Source organism: Engraulis encrasicolus, chromosome 7, assembly GCF_034702125.1.
Source record: "Engraulis encrasicolus isolate BLACKSEA-1 chromosome 7, IST_EnEncr_1.0, whole genome shotgun sequence".
Taxonomy (NCBI): Eukaryota; Metazoa; Chordata; class Actinopteri; order Clupeiformes; family Engraulidae; genus Engraulis; species Engraulis encrasicolus.
In genome coordinates this window covers 13,444,085-13,468,368 of record NC_085863.1, presented here as the reverse complement: position 1 = coordinate 13,468,368, position 24,284 = coordinate 13,444,085, and the positions used below count along the sequence as shown (strand labels likewise).

Below are 24,284 nucleotides of genomic sequence, written 5' to 3'. Positions count from 1 at the left end.
GGAAAGGAAGACCTAAAATAACTTGGACTGTTAACATTTTGGAAGGACTTTTACTTTCTGTACCTAAGGTCACACTTTTGGTCCTTTGAGATCCTTGCAACTTACATCCAGCTGACCTCCAGGGTTCAGTTGAACCAGACAAAAAGGACAGTTGAAAATCTGTACATATTTCTGTGTCATTTTTCAAACGCTAGGGGGGGGGGTGTTTGGGGGGGTGTCTCTTGGGAACTCGTCAGAGAGGGTATAGCAGAATGACAATACATGTAAGCCAGCCATCACCAGTGAACATTTTACAAAAATAATACCATGTTGCCCACACTCTCTGGTCTATACAGTCCTGAACTATACAGTTCCTTTGGACAAAATATATGTACAGGGCCCTGGGTCCAGGATTGTTTTTAATGGGGAGGGTGGGGGGTGGGGACTAGGAGTACCAAAAGACAGGAGTGTGCAGGGGAGCAAAAGGTCATAGGTGAAAGTTGTAGAGATCACAAGGCGAGGCCTTGTTTGTGTGTAGGCCTATATGTCCGCACAGAGCCTGCCCTGCCTGGACGCCCTCTAAATGGAGACCTCATACTGTCTTCTGTCCTGCGAAGGTCAAACACAAACATCACCAACATCATCACTCCAACACTCAAGGGATCAGCATGGGTATAAGTCACAATACCTACGGTCTCCATTAAACCTATGGATGAATGTTAATACAATCGTCCTAAATAATGCATACATGCTTCTAGCTTGTTTGTACACGGCAATGTGAAATGCGTTTGTGGAAGCAAACATTATGTTCTGACTGAGTAGGCCTATCTATTGAACATAATTCTGCTTAGTATTTGATCTAATTTGCGATGCAAGAGCAGACAAAAGTAAAAGTGCACAATGTACCTGAATGTGGTTTCATGCTTAAAATGTTGACACAAAAACAAGAACAAGCAAACAAAAATGTTATTAAATAATAAATACATAACAAAACAAGTGCCAACAGACACGTAGCATGTTGTAAGATGGAATGGATGGAGAAAATATGCAATGGGTGGGAATTAGGATCTCAAGCATATTTTGTGCATAACTTCACCGAACTTTCAGTGTGTGTGTGTGTGTGTGTGTGTGTGTGTGTGTGTGTGTGTGTGTGTGTGTGTGTGTGTGTGTGTCCACATGCCACAAATCGCACAGAGGCTGACACTAGTGACAAACAATCAACAGAATGATGTTGAGCAGGTGTGAAGATGACATGTGACATAAAGATGACATAGTGTTATGACATGGCTGGAGGTCGACACATGACTCTTCTGACAGGACACATGACCAGGGCCGGACTACAATGGCCTGGGCGGGCCCCCTAACTTGGCTACAGGTTGCGATAGGCTCCCTGTAGAACAAAAAATCTTGACAAAATTACGTAAAGCGGCATAATTCCGAGCTATAAATTATGTCTGCCAACTATAGAGAGGAGTATTAACAAGTAGTAACATATAGTATTTTCCAATGCTACATCTGCAATTAAGCAATCAGGGGGCCCTTGGCTGGTGGGGGCCCATAGGCCACAGCCATATCTAGCCTGTGAGTTAATCCGGCCCTGCATATGACATGACCTGATGCAGACACACGATTCTTGTCTCAGGTGCATTTCTCGAAATCATAGTTGCCTAACTACGTTAGCTATTTTCTTGTTTGCAATGCAATTTCCCATTGACAACTACCCAAGTTGCTAAGTAGCTAATCAACAACGCTTTCGAGAAACGCACCCCTGACTTGACCTCATGATTGCATGCAGCTGACATCAGAGCTCTCACCTCGTGACTCCTCTGCAGGAATACACAGAGCAGACAGACAGATAGAAGAAGAAGAAGAAGAAGAAGAAGAAGAAGAAGAAGAAGAAGAAGAAGAAGAAGAAGAAGAAGAAGAAGAAGAAGAAGAAGAAGAAGAAGAAGAAGAAAGAGAGAGACAGACAGACAGACAGATATCAAACAATAGTAATTAAGTCCAGTAGACTGGGTGCAAGGTTGTAGCCTATGAGAGAAGCTCAATAAGAGGAGAAAGGTTATGCCGTTGTTCATTCTTTCATTCTTTCATAGCGTTCATACACTCTTGTGTAGTTTCAGCAGAAGGTTGAAAGTGTAAGCTGACATTCTCATAACACATGTTCAACAACAACATCAGAATAATGGTGAGAGTGGGCTAGAATCAGATCACAGTTCCTTGATAAATTTCATGTGGTATTTTCAGTCCCTTTTGGCTTTCTTTCAGGGGCCTATACTAAGAAGCTGGTTTCGAAGTAAAACGGGTTAAGTTAAGTTAAGAGCTAAATCATCTAATAGAAGAGACTGGGGTCCTCACTTTCTTAAGAATGAGGACCCCAGGCTCCTCCATTAGATGATTTACCTCTTAACGTAACCTGGTTTACTGCTGAACCAGCTTCTTAGTAATAGTATAGGCCCATTGAAAAGATTGACATGAGATTGACATAACGTGACACTGACAAACAATTGAAGGGCTGAAATTCAACACGAGCATGATGAGCACTGAAATACTGCATGTCTGGGAGTACAACACAGTGACCTGGTGGTGAAATGGTTTCTGTAGCCCCTTAATGCACGCCATACCTCCAGTGGCACGCTGTAATAGTCATTGAAAAGTTAACTACCATAGTACTGCAATACTATAACATAACACAGGGCCTTCAGTAATGCATTATGACTAGGTCATTGTCATTTTGGTAACAGCATATTTATAATGCTGTGTCTTAACGGGTTAAGGAGTACTACATGTATGTGAGAACAAAAGCAGTGCCACTGAGTTGGTATTGTGATGATGACGCTATGGAATGCTGATGCAGGTGCAGCACTCCCTCTGCTGGCCAGAAGAGAGATGACAAGGCAGTTCACAAAGGATGAGAGCGTGATGATGGGTTGGGACATATCATATTGGGAGCTAACGTGTGGACCGCAAGTAGGCCAGATCTCTGGACCTCATCCGGCTCTGTTCACTTCAGCTTTTCTTGGTGATACAACACAATACAATACAATTGAACATGTATTTATATGGCGTAGTATCACAACTATGAATTTGACTCAAAGCGCTTTCAAATGTACACGTACACATTCCCACATTCACACACCAGCTCTGGAGGCTGTCGTATAGTTAGGATGAATGATGAATCGGGATGATGATGATGATGAGGAAGATGATGTTGATGACAATGATGACAATGACGACGTTGATGATGAGGATGATGATGATGATGATGGCTCAGGACAGGACGATGGTGTTGTGGGAGTCCACGTCTCTGAGGTCCATGGCGTCCATACTTACGCCCGACTCGTAGATGGGGTTGCCAAATGCTGACTCCTCCGTCATGTTGTCATAGGGGGGCAGGGAGGAGGTACTGGGCATGTGCAGAGACTTGCCCTGCAGTCTGTGTTGAGGAACAAGACCAAGAATCTTTACTGAACTGAAATCTCAATACTACATTACTAGGTACGGCGATTTAATAGTAGAGAGTCTTTCAGAAACAGATTCAACACTAGGACCAGATGAACAATATTATAAATGCTCATTTTGAAAACACACTTTTTTTTACTCTGTACTCAGACGGTACTGTCATCAGTAATTTACATTCTGTAAAGACAGTATAGTTAAACATAAAAAAATAAGTACTTTCTACTACTTATATACTACTATGTCATGAGACATTATTATACTCACTTTGCAAAGTAGACATACACAACGAAGACCAGGGAGAGGATCACTGCGATGGGAACCATGACTGCGATGGCCAAATTGGTGGTCCCCGAGTCTGTGTCTGAACTGTCAACTGAGAACATTTTAGACACATCACAGGTCAATTTATCACCATAATTACACATTATGCATATTATAATATAGTCATAATGTATGTATAATATGTGCAATGTTGTGTGTAATGTCCTTGTGTCTTCTTCTGTATTTATGTATGTATGTATGCTACTTGACACCTTAATTTCCCTCTGGATCAATAAATGATACTCTACTCTACTCTACTTTAATGCAACATAATATTATATTATATGATATTAGAGTTGCTAATTTATGGGTATATCAGTTACTTAAATGTAATATAAATTAAACAAGATAAAATACAACAATAATAAGCAATATCAACATGACCTACCATCTAAGCGTCGCTCAGTCATGTATCCTGAGGTGGTAGCTGTAGAAAACACAAAACTGACAAACATGAACTACCTATTACAACCCTCACAAGCTCATTTGCACAATACATGCTTATCTGAGATCAACAAATCAAAAGTTAACTTCAAAATTTTAACTGTAGCCCCATAATGCACGCCATTCCACCAGTGGAACGCTGTAATAGTCATTGAAGACTGCACTATACTATGGCATAACACAGGGCTTTTAGTATTGCACTATGACTTGGTCATTGCCATTTTGGTAACAGCAAATCATGTATAACTCTGTTTTAACGGGTTAACTTTTACATGACTGTACTAGCTCACCTCTGCAGGTAGGGGGCGTGCCACTCCACTGGGAGGGGTGTCCGGGTATGCAGCGGATGGTGGGCTCCCCCTGCAGTTCGTATCCGGTCCTGCAGGAGAAGCTGAGAGTCTCCCCAGCCTGGTAGAAGGCCTTCTCCGGGCTCTGGAAGCCGGTGGAGGGAGCCCCAGGGTTCCGGCACGGCTCGTACCTGTCAGCTGTCATGGAAGATTTGATCGTGTTTCATACTCAGTTAGTATTGCTACTTATACAAGAGTCTTGTGCAAACACAATGTGCACAATAAACATGGGGCAGTCATGGGTAAGCGGTTAGGGCGTCAGACTTGTAGCCCAAAGGTTGCCGGTTCAACTCCCGACCCACCAGGTTGGTGGGGGGAGTAATCAACCAGTGCTCTCCCCCATCCTCCATGACCTGAGCATGGTATCGTCCCGCCGCACTGCTCCCAAGGGGCGCCATTGAGGGCTGCCCCCTTGCACTGGTGAAGCATGAATGCAATTTCGTTGTGTGCAGTGTTCACTTGTGTACTGTGGAGTGCTGTGTCACAATGACAATGGGAGTTGGATTTTCCCAATTGGACTTTCACTTTCACCTCAATATGGATGGAGACTAATTACCTGCTCTCTGCAATGGTGTGTAATATTACAAAATACCAGCAGGTGGCGCCATCTGACAGGGCCCTGAGATTGCGTGACCGGCGTTACACTGGCAGTGGGATGTGTGTGTATGTGTGTATGTTTGTGTGTGTGTGTGTGTGTGTGTGTGCGTGTGCATTTGAAATAGCAAGTTATGTATGAGTGTGTACAGTATAAAGTGTGTTTCCTATCTCTTCCTATACACTTAGTTATTTGGTAGTAGTTATTTATATTTCAGTGTATTTACTGCATGTATGCACATTCATACTATATGTGTGTAGATGTGTGTGAGTGTGTACGCATGACCGATGACAGCTCTGGTCGGGCCTGGGACAAAACCATCTGAAAGGCCCCCCCTCTCAATATATGAAATGTAATGGAGACCCAATTCTGGGCCCCGGGCCGCTCTCTCCCTGAGCCCGGGACAATTGACTCCTTTGCCCCCCCCCCTGTTGGCTTCCCTGTGCGAACTGTATGTACTTGTGTACTATTGTGTACTTGTGTATTGACCACTGTCTGTCCTGTGGTATATATTGTTGCTGTCTACTGTATATGTATATGTCTTGCTGCACACCTAATCGGCCCTTTATTGGGGACAATAAAGTTGAAAAGTTGAAGTTGAAGTTTACTTATGTGTACTGTATGCGTGCGTGTCTTGACTTACGGACACATTTGGGCAGGAGCTCGCTCCTCTTGGGGTCTGCCTGTGCATACTGTATATTTGTGTACTATGTGTGTATGCGCGTGTGTGTTGACTACTTACGGACACATTTGGACAGAAGCTTGGTCCACTTGGGGTCAGCGATGTCGCGGCTGTGTACTATGTGTACTTGTGTAGGCTACTTGTGTACTTACCAGGGCTTGACACTGGCACCTGCCAACCAGCCAAATGCTGGTAAAACTTGGCTGTGGCTGGTAACAATTTGGGGTCGGCGATGTTGCGGCTGTGTACTATGCGTACTACGTATGTGTACTTGAGTACTATGTGTACTTACGGACACACTTGGGCAGGAGCTCGCTCCACTTGGGGTCGGCGATGTCGCGGCTGTGTACTAGTGTACTATGTGTACTAGTGTACTTGTGTACTTACGGACACACTTGGGCGTGGGCTCGCTCCACTTGGGGTCGGCGATGTCACGGCTGTGCACTGTGTGTACTTGTGTACTTGTGTACTTACGGACACACTTGGGCGTGGGCTCGCTCCACTTGGGGTCGGCGATGTCACGGCTGTGCACTGTGTGTACTTGTGTACTTGTGTACTTACGGACACACTTGGGCGTGGGCTCGCTCCACTTGGGGTCGGCGATGTCGCGGCTGTAGCAGGTGAGGAGCGAGCTGCCGGACAGGAAGTACCCTTTGTTGCAGACGAACTCCACCGTGGAGCCCACCACGAAGCGCGAGCCCGTGATGACCCGGTGGCTGTGCTCCACCGTGCCGGGATCCGGACACACCATCACTGGTTTAGGAACACACAAATAAACAAACACACATATACAGTACGTAGAGGCATAATTAGTCACACACTGACACACACACACGCATGCGCGCGCGTACACACACACACACACACACACACACACACACACACACACTGCTATGTCTTACTCTGTGTGTCTGTCTGTCTGTCTGTCTTTCTGTCTCTCTCTCTCTCTCTCTCTCTCTCTCTCTTTCTTTCTCTCTCTCTCTCTCTCTCTCACACACACACACACACACACACACACACACACACACACACACACACACACACACACACACAGAAGAAGAAAGAGGGAATTACTGACTACCTGTTTGATGTAAAGAAAAAAAGTATATAAAAGCAATCCACATTTTCACGTAATGAATGACTAAAGCGCTACACCAATGTGTATCATTGCCAGAGGATACGCAGCTGATAAATGTTAATGCAGTGCGTTGTGGAGATTGACTCGCAGTAAAGGCGGCCGTAAAAAGAGCTCTTAAGGCTGCAGCAAGCCTTTTCCATGTCCCTGATAGCTCCATGTGCTCAGGCCGCCCCACATTAATCATCCTGAGTGACCAGTAAACGCGGCGCGCAGACAGAAATAAAGCTGGTGAAAAAGGACGCCTGGCTCTGAATTAGGGAGATGCTACTGTACTGTACTGTGTCTGTCTCTCTGAGTAGTTAGAGAGAAAAAAAACACGCACATCCGTCTCAAAAAGATTGGGTGCAGGACCTGCAAAAATACCCTGAAAAAAACTGAAAGAAAAGTCCGCGACACCAAGCTCCCGTTGCTCTTTTTTAATGTGACATTTCGGGCAGGGAAGTGGCCTGAAGTTCCACTTTTAAAGTGATACCGTCCCATTTTTGGAAATATGCTCATATTACACATCCCTTTGAGTTAAAGAAATGAGTTTAACCTTTCTGCTGTACTTTCAACCATTCTCTAAGTATGGCAGTGCACATTTTACCCGCATGTTAGCAGTTAACATTGAGTCCTATGAGACCAGCTGGCGGCTAACTGGTCTCATAGGAGTCAATGTTAACTGCTTGCTTGGAGGTAAAATTTGCACTGTCAGTGTTGTAAAGGCCATAGACTTTCAGTGGAAACAGCGCCCTCTACAGGTTTGACTTATGTAGACAATTTGGAATCCTTTTAATTCAGCCATTATTACACAGCAGTTTTGGGAGACGGTCAGCTGAAACGTGCCGTCTGCCTATTCAACTTTGTGTTCGTTTGTGGTGTGCGTGGATGACAAATTGTAAGTATTTCCTGCCTTGTTTTCAGTTGTAGTATTGTTGTAGATGTTTGTAGATGTGTTTTCAACCGAATTTGAGTGATATGAGTGTCTCAATTTAGCTGCTAAAGTTAGCTACTGCAATCGTTTTTTCTACATGCTTTCTGTTGAAAATATCTTACTGTTACTGCCTTAGTTCGTTTTCTAAGGGTCATATTTCATTGCTAAACTGTCTATAGTGATGTTATATTGTATATTTGAAGCCTTATGTCGAATTATTTCGAAGTTACAGTGTGTAAACTGTATGGGTAGTTATGAATGACCAAGCATTATTTAGCGCTGGCTAACAGCTTGTTGCAACTTCATTGCTAGCCATGAAGATTCATGCGTGCAGATCATGCGTGATGATCGGTTGCTGATGTGCCTTAACTATAGACCAGCAACCACTGGGTATTTTTTCCCCTGTTTTCTGTACAAGTGCCTTAGTCTTTATTATGGGCATTTTCTTATAGTCCAGTGGCCAGAGTAGTGGTTTGGTCATTATTAGTGGGCAATTTTTCCAGTGCCTTATTTCTTGCTATAATATTGTATAGCAGTGAATGTGTATTTAGTAAGGTGAATATTATGTTTAATATTATATGTTCTGTATTTTCTTTGTCTTTTATTATTACAGAACCATGCCGCAAATGACTCCTATCCCAAATTACATGCCCTTATGAACCATACTGCAAATATGACCATACCCCAATAGAACCCCATTCAATGTGAATTGTCCAGTCTGAGTTTGACCCCCCTGTGCGTGCATTGCTCTGTGTATGTATGTTTTGGTGAAGAAGATAAAAGTATCGAAAACTGAAGTCTGTCTCCTGCCTATATGTTCTGACCGACATACCGTGGCGATTGTCAATACCGAACCAGTCCTAAAAATACAGTCCTACCCTACCCTACCTATAACTCCTCCCCCACATTGAGGTCCTTCGAGCCGGATTGACGGTTACCGCGGATACAGGATGGATGAGAGACAGTCAAGTCTTCCAGGACGCCAGACGCGCCGACCCAGCCACCTGGAGGACTTTGTGGTGAATTACAACACCACCAGGCAACAAGCTACACACACAAGCTACACAGAGCATGCACAGGGGCTGGTCGAAGAGGATGAAGTGCGCCCCCTACAGCAATTTGATGGTAATGCACTCACATCAACTTCCATTCGACCACCGTCGCCAGACACCTCTAACCCCCTGATGCTGCGTGAGGAATTGGATAAGCTAATCACTGAGTTAGGAGCAATAGGAGCTGGTCCAGACATTTGCCTTGTTCGTCAGCTCCGCCAGAGTCTGAGACAACACGCTGTAAGTAGCAGCAATTACCTATTCCAGAGTGACCAGGTAATAGAAGACAGAGAAGTAGAACTGCTAAGTCCAGCGAGTGTGACCCCACGACGGATAGCTGAACTACAGTCCCTCAGCTCACCCCGTCATCACGCCTCCGCATTTGAGACTGACGACACCTTGTTGATAGACATTGACGCTCCGCCGCCAGTTCTACCTCAGTCACCAACGGTCATTGTCAACATGCCTAACACTGCACCTCAGCCTCCTAACCAGTCTGACGCCATCCAGCCTCACCCCCCACCGTCTACAGTAAATCACCTTCAGCCGCCATCAGTGAACCAGGTGAGTCAGCCACCGCAGCACCCTCAGCATGGGCAACCGTCTCAGGCACCTGACTCTACTGCTGCCCAATCAGACTCTCTATCCAATCCAGTGATGGCATACTTGGAGAAGGTGATGAGCGAGCTACAGATGGTGAAGGACAAAATTCACGCACTGTCACCAGTGCAGTCTCCTAGATCCCTGGAGCAGGATACCAGATCACAGCCACAGCAGGCTCCAGTGCATCATTTTCCTGCCCCAGCAGTCATCCCTACGGTGAATGCTACCTCACTGCCACAAGCACAGTTGACTGCCTCTCTACCTCATGTTATCGCACCACAGCAAGTGGCGGCTCAACCTGTGTCGCAGTCCCTCCTGCTGCCGCCTCAGAGTAGTTTACCAGCAAGCTATGGTCCCAGTTATCAACAGTTCAGGAATGCAGCGGGAGCAGTTGGTCAACCAGTTCATTCCCAGTTTCAGCAGCCAGCATACTCTACATATGCTGGACGGCCACCTCCAGTACCCTCATTCGGCAGGCAAGCTCCATTGCAGCCAAATCCTCCTGCACTTCAACGCCAGCAGCTGCCTTTGGGAGTGCAGACAAGGGAACTCACCTACAAGGGGCCAAAGCCGTCCATTCCCGACTTCGTCCATAAAGACCCCAGTGAGTTTCTTCAGCTCAAGATATCACTGGAGAATCTTCTTCCTGCCAACAGCACAGAGCTGTTCTGCTACCAGATCTTGAGGGATCATCTGCTGCTGGAAGAAGCCCGCCTAGTAGCAGATTCGTATCTGCATTCGCCCACTCCGTACACCCACACCATGGCGGCGTTGACGGAGAAGTATGGGCAACCCCACCAGCTTGCCCTGAACAACATAGCCAAGGTCATGGACGCTCCTGACGTCCGCCGAGGTGACTTTGCCTCATTCGAGCGATTTGCCCTCCAGATCAGTTCATTGGTGGGTATGCTGAAGACGTTGGGTCCAGAAGGTGAAGCTGAACTTTATTGTGGATCCCATGTAGCCCGTCTACTCAGCAAGTTGCCTCCAGAGCTAAGGGCAACATTCAAGCGGCAGATGCACTACAAACCTGGCAATGTTCACACCCTGTGGGAGCTAGCGGAGTGGCTGCGGACGGAAGTCTGGTACCAAGACCCAGAAGGGGTGCTCAGCAGCGCAGCCGGCAAAGAGCAGCAGACTCGCAAGGCAGATCGGAAGAAGGACTCCCGATCCAGCAAGTCTACCACCGTCCTGCACAGTGGAAAGGACACCACCGGCAATGCACCCGCTGAGCAAAGTAGCACATCAGCCAAGGCTAAGAATGGCAAGTTCAAGGCTTATTGTCCCTACTGCGACAATGAAGAACATTTTCTTAGCAAGTGTGCAAAGTTCCAGGGTCTCAACACAGACCAAAGAATCCAGTGGATCCGGGAGAAGCACAGGTGTTGGCGCTGTGGCAGAGCCCACCAAGCAGCACAATGCACTTTGAAGAAGTCATGCGGCCTCTGTCAGAACATCCACCTTCAAGTGCTCCATGAGGTGAACCAGAGGTCATCAAAGAAGGCTGACACGGTGCCTACTGCTACAACGGAGACCCTGTACCTGGATCAACCTAGAGACAACCAGAGAGTTCTTCTGAAGGTCATTAAGGTGCGACTTCAGCATGGCAGCCGCAAACTCGACACGTATGCAGTTCTTGATGATGGTTCTGAACGGACCATCCTTCTCGCAGAAGCAGCAGAGAAGCTTGGACTGCAGGGCAGCCCTGAAGACCTGGCATTGAGGACCATCAGGCAAGACATTCAAACTCTCCATGGTGCATGTGTCTCGTTCACTGTCTCGTCAACAGCTTGGCCTAAGAAGCGCTTTCAGATAAAGCAGGCCTTCACAGCCAAAGCCTTTGGACTGTCCTCTCACTCCTACCCTATGGAGTCCTTGAAGAGGAAATACAGGCACCTGGAGAGTGTGCCCATCCAGTCCTTCACCCATGCCAGTCCTCTTCTGCTGATTGGTGCAGACCATCCCCACCTCATCACGCCTATTGAGCCAGTGAGGCTGGGACCTCCAGGAGGGCCTGCCGCAGTTAAGTCCAGGCTCGGGTGGGTGTTACAAGGACCAGCAAGTGTCTTGGACCAGAGGCTGAGGCCAACAAGTTGCCAGTTCACATCCGTGGATCCCATAGCAGCTGAGCTACAGAGGAACGTGGAGAAGCTATGGCAGTTAGATGTCCTGCCACCACGGAATCCCAAGCTGGTCACCCGGTCCAGAGAAGATCAGGCAGCCATCGCACTCCTGGAAAGCAAGACCGTGCGCATCGACATCGCAGGCACTCTGCGCTACGCCACACCCTTGCTGAGGAAGAAAGGCATGCCTACTCTTCAAGCCTCAGTGGATGCAGTGATGCCTCTGCTCCGGAGTACGGAGAGGCGACTGGTCAAGACTCCTGAGAGGGCTCAGATATACAGTGCCGAGATCCAGAAGTTAGTCGACAGTGGCTATGTGGTGCAGCGTCACAGCAGTGACTTGGAGCATGACACCGAGTCGTGGTTCATACCTCACCACATGGTTGAGCACAACGGCAAGCATCGAGTTGTGTTCAATTGCTCCTTCCAGCACAAAGGCCTGTCACTCAACGAGATGCTGTTACCTGGACCAACGCTAGGGCCCTCACTGCTCGGAGTGCTACTCCGGTTCCGCCAGCACGCCATTGGCATCAGCGGGGACATAAAAGGTATGTTCCATCAGGTGCGCCTTCTCCCTGAAGACCGGCCTCTGCTTCGCTTCGTGTGGAGAAATGGAAAGACAGAGTGCCCCCCAACCATCTACGAGTGGCAAGTGTTGCCCTTTGGAACAACCTGTAGTCCTTGCTGTGCCACCTTCGCCCTTCAAAGGCACATGACCGACCACTGTGCAGCGGTCGAGGACGTGAGGTTGTGCGTGGAAAGGGACTTCTACGTCGACAACTGCCTTCACAGCACACAAACCCAGGGCGAAGCCAAACACCTCATCGACAAGCTGCGGTCTGTGCTCTCGGAGGGAGGGTTTGAGATACGCCAGTGGGCTAGCAATATGCCCAGTGTCATTGAACACCTGCCTACAGAGGCCCGCTCCGACAAGGTTGAGCTCTGGCTTGCCAAGGAAAGCATGGAGGTGAATGAGTCCACCCTGGGGCTGCGGTGGGATTGCCACACAGACGTACTTGGCTACAAGCACAGGCCTACAAAGGAAGAAGCACCGACTCTGCGGCAGGTGTACCGGGTCCTGGCCAGCCAGTACGACCCGCTTGGGTACATCCTACCATTCACTACTCGAGCTAAGGTACTAGTCCAGAGATTGTGGGACAAGAAACGGCAGTGGGATGACCCTCTGTTCCCTGACGAGCTGCTTCAAGCCTGGAACAAATGGGTGAGCGAGCTCCCTTCCCTCTCACTGATCGTCCTCCCAAGGTGCTACGTGCCAGCAGAGATGGATCACCCAGATGTAGTGCGGGACCTGCATGTGTTCTGTGATGCTTCGGAGCAAGCGTACGGCTCTGTGTCATACTTGAGGTCACAAGATCCAGAGGGCAGAGTGGCTCTTTCCTTCCTGATGGCCAGATCGAGGGTAGCACCGAAGAAGCAACACTCTATGCCACGCCTAGAGCTGTGCTCTGCTGTCGTCGGAGCTCAACTAGCTAAGCTGCTACAGGAAGAGCTCACACTCCCCATAAGAGAGACAGTGCTATGGTCTGACTCCACAACGGTCTTGACATGGCTACAGTCCGAGTCATGTCGATTCAAGGTCTTTGTGGGAACCCGAGTCTCAGAGATCCAGGAGCTCACCAGTCTGGAGTCCTGGCGCTATGTGGATTCAGTGCGGAATCCCGCCGATGACCTGACAAGAGGAAAGTCATTGGCCGAGCTTGCAGCGCCTAACAGATGGAGCCAGGGTCCACCATTCCTTCTTCAGCCACCGGAGGAGTGGCCAGTCAAACCACTCTTAGCCGCAGAAGATGATACTGGGGAACTCAGGAAGCCTACGTACTGCGGCCTAGCCACTGTGGAATACAATCAACCAATACCTGATGCTAATCAGTACAAGAGCTGGCAGGATCTCCTCGATGCAACTGCACAGTCCTTGCACGGGGCGGCCAACCAGGACGGTGCACCCTCTGCTGAATGCTACAGAGATGCTGAGAGACTCCTGTTCCGAGCAGTGCAACTGGAGCACTTCCCTGACGAGTATCGCTTGCTGAAAGCAGGAAAGCCTGTCCCCTCATCCAGCCGGCTACTTACCTTAGCACCCGAGTTCGACCCAGAAGCGGAACTCATCAGAGTTGGAGGACGGCTGCGGAGAGCCGAGGGGCTAGAGTATTCAACTATGCACCCCATCGTCCTCGACCCCAAGCATCCAGCAACCCAGCTGCTGATCCTAGACTACGACAGCAGGCTCCGCCATCCTGGCCCAGAACGGGTGTTCGCAGAAATGCGCCGGACAGTCTGGATTCTACGAGCAAGAGAGGCCATCCGCAAGCAGCAGTTCCTCTGTACTGAGTGTCGGAGATGGAAAGCCAAGCCAGCAGTTCCTAAAATGGCGGACTTGCCTGCTGCTAGGCTGCGTCTCCACAAGCCTCCTTTCCACTCAACAGGCATGGACTGTTTCGGGCCATTCCTGGTCAAAGTGGGAAGACGGAATGAAAAGAGATGGGGCATCATCTTCAAATGCCTTACCACAAGAGGAGTACATCTGGACATCTTGACCAGCATAGATGTGGATGCATTCCTCATGGCCCTGAGGAGATTCATAGCTCGCCGTGGACGACCTGCAGAGCTGTACTCCGACCAGGGGACAAACTTTAAGGGTGGAGAAAAGGAGCTGCACAAGGCCTTCAAGGACATGAGTCCGGACCTGCAACAGACCCTAGCCCGGAGCCAAATCTCTTTTCACTTTAACCCACCTGCTGCACCCCATTTCGGTGGGGCGTGGGAGAGGGAGATACGGTCAGTGAAGGCAGCCCTCTACACGACCGTCGGCTCTCAACCAGTGACTGAAGAGGTCCTTCGGACTGTGCTGGTGGAGGTTGAGTGCATTCTCAACTCAAAGCCCTTAGGGTACGTCTCCTCCAACGTGGCAGACCCTGACCCTGTCACCCCAAACCTGCTTCTCATGGGGCGGCCCGACAGCGCTCTCCCACAAGTGGTGTATCCTGAGTCGGAGGCCCTGAGCAGACGCCGTTGGAGGCAGAGTCAGATCATCACGGATCACTTTTGGAGGAGCTTCATCCGTCATCACTTACCGACCATGCAGATCCGTCAGAAGTGGCACACTTCCCCCACGCCACTGGCTGCAGGTCAGGTCGTCATGATGGTGGATCCGCAGCTCCCTAGAGCTGCTTGGCCGATCGGGAGAGTCGTCAAGGTCTTCGCTGGTCAAGATGGGCTCATCAGAACCGCCGAGGTCATGATGAACGACAGGAGCTTCACTCGTCCGGTGGCTCGACTCATCGTCCTTCCAGAGGTTCCAGATGGACAGACAGACAGTGTACCTCCCTCTTCGTGAGAGCCTTTACAATGAGCAAATATGCTTAGCATATTTGGGGGCGGCTGTGTTGTAAAGGCCATAGACTTTCAGTGGAAACAGCGCCCTCTACAGGTTTGACTTATGTAGACAATTTGGAATCCTTTTAATTCAGCCATTATTACACAGCAGTTTTGGGAGACGGTCAGCTGAAACGTGCCGTCTGCCTATTCAACTTTGTGTTCGTTTGTGGTGTGCGTGGATGACAAATTGTAAGTATTTCCTGCCTTGTTTTCAGTTGTAGTATTGTTGTAGATGTTTGTAGATGTGTTTTCAACCGAATTTGAGTGATATGAGTGTCTCAATTTAGCTGCTAAAGTTAGCTACTGCAATCGTTTTTTCTACATGCTTTCTGTTGAAAATATCTTACTGTTACTGCCTTAGTTCGTTTTCTAAGGGTCATATTTCATTGCTAAACTGTCTATAGTGATGTTATATTGTATATTTGAAGCCTTATGTCGAATTATTTCGAAGTTACAGTGTGTAAACTGTATGGGTAGTTATGAATGACCAAGCATTATTTAGCGCTGGCTAACAGCTTGTTGCAACTTCATTGCTAGCCATGAAGATTCATGCGTGCAGATCATGCGTGATGATCGGTTGCTGATGTGCCTTAACTATAGACCAGCAACCACTGGGTATTTTTCCCTGTTATCATTGCAAGTGCCTTAGTCTTTATTATGGGCATTTTCTTATAGTCCAGTGGCCAGAGTAGTGGTTTGGTCATTATTAGTGGGCAATTTTTCCAGTGCCTTATTTCTTGCTATAATATTGTATAGCAGTGAATGTGTATTTAGTAATGTGAATAATATGTTTAATATTATGTATTCTGTATTTTCTTTGTCTTTTATTATTACAGAACCATGCCGCAAATGACTCCTATCCCAAATTACATGCCCTTATGAACCATACTGCAAATATGATCATACCCCAATAGAACCCCATTCAATGTGAATTGTCCAGTCTGAGTTTGACCCCCCTGTGCGTGCATTGCTCTGTGTATGTATGTTTTGGTGAAGAAGATAAAAGTATAGAAAACTGAAGTCTGTCTCCTGCCTATATGTTCTGACCGACATACCGTGGCGATTGTCAATACCGAACCAGTCCTAAAAATACAGTCCTACCCTACCCAACTTATAACACCTCCCCCACTGTCATAATTGAGCTTATTTCCAAAAATGGGATGGTATCACTTTAACACAGCTCTCTGTCAGGGCTGCAGAGGGCTTGTATATGACTCAGCATGAAAATCAAATTGTTTCAATCCGATTCTACCTCCTCAACCGGATCAATCCAGTTCAAATCCCATTCAATCCCACCAAGTTAAGACCTAACTGGTACAATGCAGTTCAAACTGATTTAAAACCTTAGTCCATACCAAGCAGGTTCTTTAAACGGCTCTAATGGTTTAAACTGGTTCAATTAGGTTCAAATTAGGGAAGAAAAATCCGCACTCACAAACTGCGTCTCATTATTTATTTATATTACCACCATGTCCAAAAAGCAAACGCGTTTCGTCTATCAAGCCTTCATCAGTGCGTGGTAATATAAATAAATAATGAGACGCAGTTTGTGAGTGCGGATTTTTCTTCCTTAAGTTGATACATTTTAGCGCGCACCCAAAGACTTTCGTCTTTCCAAGAAGTTGAGTGCGTCCTTTGCCAAAAGGTGCTGTTTCCATGTAGCAGGATATTTTTTTAGCAGGGTATTTTTTTCTCCTGGTTAGGTGTAAACGCAACATGTGGATAAAAATAAATCCTCCATTGTAACAAATGCGTTTCAGCCCCCTAAACAGGATATCTTGCTTTTTTCCTGGATTTTTAAATATCTTCTACGTGGAAACGGAAGGCCAAAACCTATGCAAAACCAATGCAACCAGGAGAAAGAAATATCCACATATAAAAATATCCAGCTACGTGGAAACAGCACCTCAATTAGGTTCAAACCCTTCCGCCAGAGAGAGTAGAGAGAGAGAGGTTCCATTGGCCCATTGTTTCCTGGTTCTATTATGCCCCCCCTTAGGCAGACCTAGGCAGACCTAAGGACTGTTCTATTCATTGTAGCAGCATTATGACACTCCCCTCTTTAGGCAGACCGGAACCTGGTCACGTTAGGTGCCCATAGAAACCTATTATGTTGGCATATCTCTATATACTTAAAGAATCTCTGCTTCCTGCCCCCCCCTCACCCTTCTCGCAGGTGGGCACGTCTCCGCTCCAGGTGAGGTCCCACTGGCACATGAGCACCTCGGAGCCCAGCAGCTGGTAGCCGGGGTAACACTGGTAGGTGACCACGGTGCCGTGGATCAGGTCCGGGTGGGACGTGCTCTTCCAGCCGTTCATGATCTCCGGCAGCTCCGAACACGTGTCGTTACGGGGCACCTCTGGAGGGGTGGAGTGGGGGTGGGGGTGGGAGAGGAGGGACGCGATCGAGAGAGAGAAAAGAAGTGCAAAGGACAAGAAGGAGAGGGAGAGAGGGGGATGGTGGGGGAGCATAGGCAGAGAGAGAGGTAGAAAAAGAGTGGGCAACATGGGGAGAAAAGAAAGGAGAGATTGGACCAGGGACAAAGAAAAGGTATGGAGAGAGAGGGTGGGAGGGGAGAAAATAAAGAGGGATAGAAAGAGAAGGGGAAAGGAAAGAAGAGGGAGAGAGGGAGGGAGGAGGAAGCGAGTGGAAAAGAAGGGAGAGAAGAAAGGAGGTGAGGAAAGACAGTGGAAAGGATAAGAAGAAAGAAAGAAAGCCAAAGAAAGAAAGAAGCAACGAAAGAATTTAAGAAGGATAAAATAATGAAATTACACCAATAAACTGTGGGATCATAAGCCTAAAAATGTGGTCAAACATTGCAGTGAGTTTCAGTGGTAAAAAGAAAATGAAATAAATAAGGCAGCCGCCAGCTGTAAGATTTACCTCCAAATTAAGAGGGATCAAGTGAACATTGTTTTGTATGCAGAGCCTGGCACCCAAGGCTGGACTGGCCATCTGGCATAGCGGGCATTTCCCGGTGGGCCCCGCACCCTCGTGGGGCCCTATTTCCAGAAATGTAAAAAAAAATCAATTTCTGAAAATAGGGGCACTCTGCCTGATGAAGGTCTAAGGACCGAAAGCTTGCAAGTCAAGTAAAGCTTCTTTGCACAAAAATAGACCTGAAGTGTGCGGATTGTCTTCTTTTTATACTGAAAATAGGGGCCCACAATGGTGCGGGGCCCACCGGTGACTCAGTTCTGCGCAGCTAATTAAGAGAGGCCCCTTTAAGCCAAAAGTGCCCGGGCCCTATTCCTCCCCCAGGCCAGCCCTGCTGGCATCATTAAGATGGAGTTAAATCCCAGCCCCAATTTAAGCAGGCAGGGCCGTGTGGATTCAGGTCCACTGAGTTTGGCAACTTAATCCTGCCAGACAGCCTAATACCATTCATTTGCATTGCCCGTGGAGGTCTCTGAACAAAACAAATTGTACAGTGCAATAGCCCTTTCCTCGGTAATAGGGAGGCTGGTACACTATTCTATTAAGGATTCGAGCTCTATTAAGGTTTATTGGGTACATTAGTGTTATAAAATGAAAACAAATGATCTCCACTGCTTCCATGTCTGATAAAAATGATTATGTGTAGCCTAGGTAAACTTAATATTCCTAGTCAATATTTCTTCAACAATACATTATTTTTATTCTTCTTTGTCCATTCCACAGTTCTTCATGCCAGTGTTATTGAGTACAAGTCTCTCCCACAGCCAAATATACAGCAGTCTGCATCTGCTCTGAAGCAGGTTGATGTCTGCAGAGAGGTGGTGCCCGACCTAAGGCAGGCCGCAGGGGTGGCCAATCATTTTGTACCAAAGGCCTCATTGGGTGTAGAATGTGTGGTCCCCAGGCATGTGGCATGTGGCCCCAGCCCCAGACCTTACTGTGCTCACCTCTGAACTAAGGGAAAACACATAGCCCTTTGAGGAGTACCACCACAAATATGATAAGAATTTTTCCAGAACTTTGCAGGATTTTTAACACAGACTTCTGTGGAGGCGGAGGTGGAGTGTTCCAGTAAAATTCTAGAAGTAGGGAACAGTTCTTACTCTGGTTCTCAACCTTTTTTGAACAAACCCCCCCCTGGATCTCATCATAACCCTCCCAGCATCCCCTTGAACTCATGATAAGCCTGATCTCCAAAAATTCCGTGCTCCTGGACACGGAATTGTTTTCCGTGATGGGCACACGGAAGTGTTTTCTATATTCCCACAGCACTGTGTTAATTATATCATTAGACAATACATACCAAATGCTAATCCTAAACAAAATAATGCTATAGCAATTTAATTTGTGCCCTGACCAAAACATTCCCAAACCTTAACCTGTCATTAATACATATTTTTGAGAAATACCTTTTCCAGTTGGTTGATAGGTTATCAAATTCATGAATGAAAGAATACTAGCTGTGCCCAGACCAAAACAATCCCTAACTCTAACCTGTCAGTAAGAATTAGAAAAATCCTGAGAAAACACAAGACTGTGGAAACATAGAACTGTGGGAGTAGAGAGAGCACTTCGATGTGTCCATCACAGAAAATAATTCCGTGTCCAGGAGCACGGAATTTTGGCAAAATCCGTGCTCCTGGACACGGATTTTGTGTCCTTAACATCCATGTCCAGGAGCACGCAATTTTTGGAGATCATGTTGCTTGAACACATGATAAGCCTGCCCACGCTCGCCTTACTATTAAAACATTTAAATGGACTAATGCCCCCAATGACAACTAAACTTCGGCCCTCTCAGCTGTCTCCTTCTCAATGCCCCCCTCTAGGGCTCCCCAACACCCTCTGGGAGGGGGGCTGTACCGCCCCCTGTTGAGAAACACATCATAAAGTAATGACACACAGGTTAAATTTTTGAACGTTGCCAAGCATCAACAACATGATTTCCTCCTCTACCTCTGATGAAATTATTAAAAAATGGTTGTCTGCTGATAATCCAATTTCTCTTAATGAAAGTGTTATACTGTTAAACAGTCTAAATATCTTATTGTGTCATTGCCCAAAACACATTGCTGAATAAGTTTGCCAATGTGTATCTTCAGCTTTCCTGGAGCCGTGCAGGATTAGATGCCTTGCTCAAGGGCACTTCTACCAAGTGTGTGGGTGTACAATTCATTTGGTGTTTTATCTCAGGGCCGGATTATCCATAAGGGCAAGCGGCACAGGGCCCAGTGGCACCAATCATTTTTGACCAGTGAGGGGGCACCACATGACACAAACTTAACAAATATTGTTCCTAAAGGGGGCACCTGCGAGGTGTAGTGGCCGGGGGGCACTAAAGTGTCTTAATACAGTCCTGTTTACTAAAGCCCGATTCGCACTGGATAAATATTACCTATGGACCCCTGGTAATTCGCAATTAACCCCGGGCCTCTGTGATTTTTCTGGGCGCATTCAGATGGGATAAATAAACGTCTGTTATTTACTCAAATCACAGACATTACAAGGGGGTGCAGACGGCGTGTCTATGTGAAATTACCCCAGGACGTCTGTGTTTCGCCGAAATACAGTAGGTAAGTTGCGGCGGAATTATTACCTCACAAATCCGAATTACCGGGGGTCCATAGGTAATAAAAGTCCCGTCCGAATCGGGCTTTACTTTGTAATTTATCCCCCTACGTATAGCCTTTCTACGTCCTTGAGACTTGAACCCTGAGCCTTCCAACCCCTACTCTCTAATCAAGCCAAAGGGCAGAGAAAAATGTCTTCGAAGTATTGGTATTAGGTTGGATATTTTAATTACTGCATATTTGACTTTCAGAGCAATATCTCTGAAACGGGACTCATTTGGACCATAAGGTTATTATCACAACATAAATGAGGTGTTTTTGAGACTATTTTCAGTCTTAACTCAGTCTTAACAAAACATGTTGTTACTGCTCTTTGCTTTTTTGTACAGCAGCACAGCTGCAACAGGACTTGTCGCCAGGGTTGCCAGATACAGTAGGTCTGATCATTTCCAGCCCAAACAATGCTCAAAAAAAACACCTGGACACTCTGAATCCCGCCCAATTTGAACCAAACTGTATTGATATCGATGGCCGGAAATCGCCAGAAAATCCTGCCTAATGCCCGTTTTTGACCATTTCACCGGCAGACGGCCATCCTAACTGAGCAACCCAAATGGACAGGAAACCTCCCTATCTGGCAACACCACTTGTCGCCCACCTACCAAAGAAATGCACCACGAAGCCGTTGTTGTAGCCGTAGATGTTGGTGGCCGGGTCGGACTGGAACTGGATGGTGACGTCGGACATGGAGGTGTAGAGCTTGAAGCGCGGCAGCGCACCGCTGTACTGGCCCAGGATGTTAGCCGTCAGGTCATCGCCGTCGAAGAAGGTCAGCATGTCATTTCTACCAAGATGGAGGCTGCAGCACAGCACAAAGACACCACACAGGACAGGGAACATGGGGGGCACGAATGAATTATTAGGCCTAGATTTAGCTGATGTTTTGTAGCTGCAGGAGTCCTTTAATTCTATTTTGTTTAATATTGCATCGACAGCGATAAAAACACAACTTTCTTTATGCGCATCATAAAATAACACAGATGCAATAAAAAGGTATATTGGCTTTTGAAAAAAAATGCCATTAATCTGCTCTTTTGATGGTGTACTGTTTATGTAAATGCATAGTATATTGCAGCCACAACCAAATGGTTGTTGGTCCTGTACATTTGAATCATGCCCTTACCAGACGGAAGAACATGTGTGGTCTTCTAACAGCTTCATCCACTGCTAAAATGCCCTTGAGGAGTGTCCTTACATTGATTAACCAAGACCCTGTACCTATCTAAATAACTGCAAGTTGCTTTGGATAAAAGTATCCACGATTCAAGTAAAATAAACGAGAAATAAAATTAAATAAGATGAAATCAGCTAAATCTAGGCCTAATAATTCATTCGTGCCTCTCTTCGTCTCTCTCCTGGAACAAGGGCACAACTTGTAAGCCAATGACACTCCTCTCAAATGAGAGGAGAGAGGAAAGGCAGGCAGCAGAGGAGAGGAGAGGAGAGGAGAGGAGAGGAGAGGAGAGGAGATGAGAGGAGAGGAGAGGAGAGGAGAGGAGAGAAGAGGAGAGGAGAGGAGAGGAGAGGGGGATAGAGGAGAGGAGAGGAGAGGAGAGGCAGAGGATAGGACAGAGGAGGAGAGGAGAGGAGAGGAGAGGAGAGGAGTGGAGAGGAGAGGAGAGGAGAGGAGAGGAGAGGCAGAGCTGTACTGGATGCTACTTATAAAACGCTCTGATGTCTCGTCTTTGTCATTGTAGCATGCTACACGGATCCATTGACTTTCACTAGCTTAGCTACATACTCCCTCTTTTACAGCTTACATGAAAAACAAGACACTTTACCACCTTTATAAACCCTGGCCAACGATTTTAACTGTATTAAGCCCCAAAATAGTGGCATACCCATTTAACACTTACAGCCTGCCTCGCTACCTGCCTGTCTGACAACGTGCCTGCAAAGCCTACCTGCCCGCTTTCTGGCCGGCCTGACATGAGAAAAAAGGTATGTGCTACAGTTTGAACCAACAGTGATGAGGAAAATTGATTACAGTATTTGCCTACTGATTGAACACTATAGGCTGATGCTTGGACCAAAATAGCATATTGTTAAGTTGTTGGTAACATAACTTAAACACAGTGTGTCCGTACCTTAAACAAAAGTTCTGCTTAACACTGTAGTAGCAATTCAGCAACACACATTTTGCTTTATGCAACACACTTGCTCATGTCACTGCACACTTTTTCCTTCATAAGACACTCCATTAAAAAATGAACACTCATCATATCATTGGGAAAACACATCTGTTAAAAAACAAAACACACTGGATGTATGACAAGATTTAGGCACCGACAATAAAACACATGCTTTCAAAATTAACCACTATTCTGCCAGTTACAAAGTTTTACTTTGATTGCTTCTTTGCTAAATTCACACCTTCCTACACTCAAACAAAACAACAAATAGCACAACGGTACTAAAGAGTAAAATATGGAGTATGGCATTGACTGACTCAAGTTCTATAAAACCTAGCCTGATGCCAGGAGTAGCCTTTTGTCTTCTCTGTTAGGTATGAACATGATAGTTTGTAGAAATACACGTAATAGTGTCATTTTCAGAACACAACCAAGCAAGCACTTGAGCAACCTGACTGAACATGATATAATTTTGATGACGTCATGTAGATGTCAGCTGCATATTGTGTCTCGTATCATATTTAGATGTTTGAAAATTTGTGAATATACCCAATACACAAACAAATGGTCCATAAGCTCACCTACACACTGTTGTGTTGAGAGTGATGTAGGCCTACTGTTTATATTTTGTTTCAGTTTAATGTCCTGTACTGTAAGCCGCAGTTATGTAATGTACAGTATTGAATTTTGGGGTCTTGTGAATATGTACATTCTGTGAGTCTGAATAGACTATCACAAAAAGAAAGACAGCTGTGTTTTGTATAAAGTAGACAACTGTTTTCACATTGATCTAATTTGTTTTCTCATTTGGTGCTAATGTGTGTCTTTTGACATGAAAATGAGGCTTTGACAAAAGATTGTTGAGTTTTTATGGCAATGTTAAGGTTTTGATAGCAGAGTTTCATGCTGGCATATATGTGAAGGGTTTATCTTCAAGTGTTGAGAGTAATTGGCTTGTGTGTAGAGTTTTGACTCTATGAGCGAAATTTTGCAAGTTGTGTGCAAGCAGTAGGCAAAAACTGTAAATAGTTACAATCCTAGGGCCACATACAATATTCCAAATGGCTTTAACCAGGTGATAATTCAACCAGCCAATCACCTGGCTGCATGGGATAGGTAAAACAACGTGATTTGGACAATATGGCACTAGTATATTGTAACTAATGAATCCATTTTGCCCATCCCTGCTCCCCAAGACAGGATAGCAGGAGAGGGGCTCAGGCACACTGACGGGGCTCAGACACAGTGGGTCCATTACAATAATGTGACCTTCCGTCCTCCACTTGGGCTTGTGGCCTCACGTTTTGCTGATGCACCGCCTCCGCGGAGAAAACAATTAAGTTTCCCTGCTGTCAGCCTAGCCAAACATTTTTTGGGGGACTATTCTTCATTTACCATCCTGTTTGAAAATGAGAAAATGAGATATTGAAATATAAGGCTGTTGTCAGTGATGTCATCACAATGTATTACTTCCTGGTACGATGAGGCCACAAGCACAAGTGGAGGACGCAGGGTCGCATATTGGAACG

The 24,284-nt window shown here is 46.5% G+C and overlaps 1 protein-coding gene across 1 annotated transcript in view; it reads right to left on the bottom strand.

Annotated features, from left to right (window-relative positions):
- Window positions 1–3,127: 3,127 nt before the first annotated feature.
- Window positions 3,128–24,284, bottom strand: part of sez6a (seizure related 6 homolog a) — a 105,532-nt gene continuing 84,375 nt past the window's right edge. The window contains exons 10-16 of the mRNA XM_063204239.1: window positions 21,226–21,422; window positions 17,221–17,415; window positions 6,392–6,583; window positions 4,497–4,691; window positions 4,151–4,189; window positions 3,706–3,814; window positions 3,128–3,415 (exon numbers count right to left, since the gene is read on the bottom strand). Coding sequence (XP_063060309.1) covers window positions 3,250–3,415; window positions 3,706–3,814; window positions 4,151–4,189; window positions 4,497–4,691; window positions 6,392–6,583; window positions 17,221–17,415; window positions 21,226–21,422 — 1,093 coding nt within the window. The 3' untranslated portion in view covers window positions 3,128–3,249. The remainder of the gene's footprint in view (window positions 3,416–3,705; window positions 3,815–4,150; window positions 4,190–4,496; window positions 4,692–6,391; window positions 6,584–17,220; window positions 17,416–21,225; window positions 21,423–24,284) is intronic.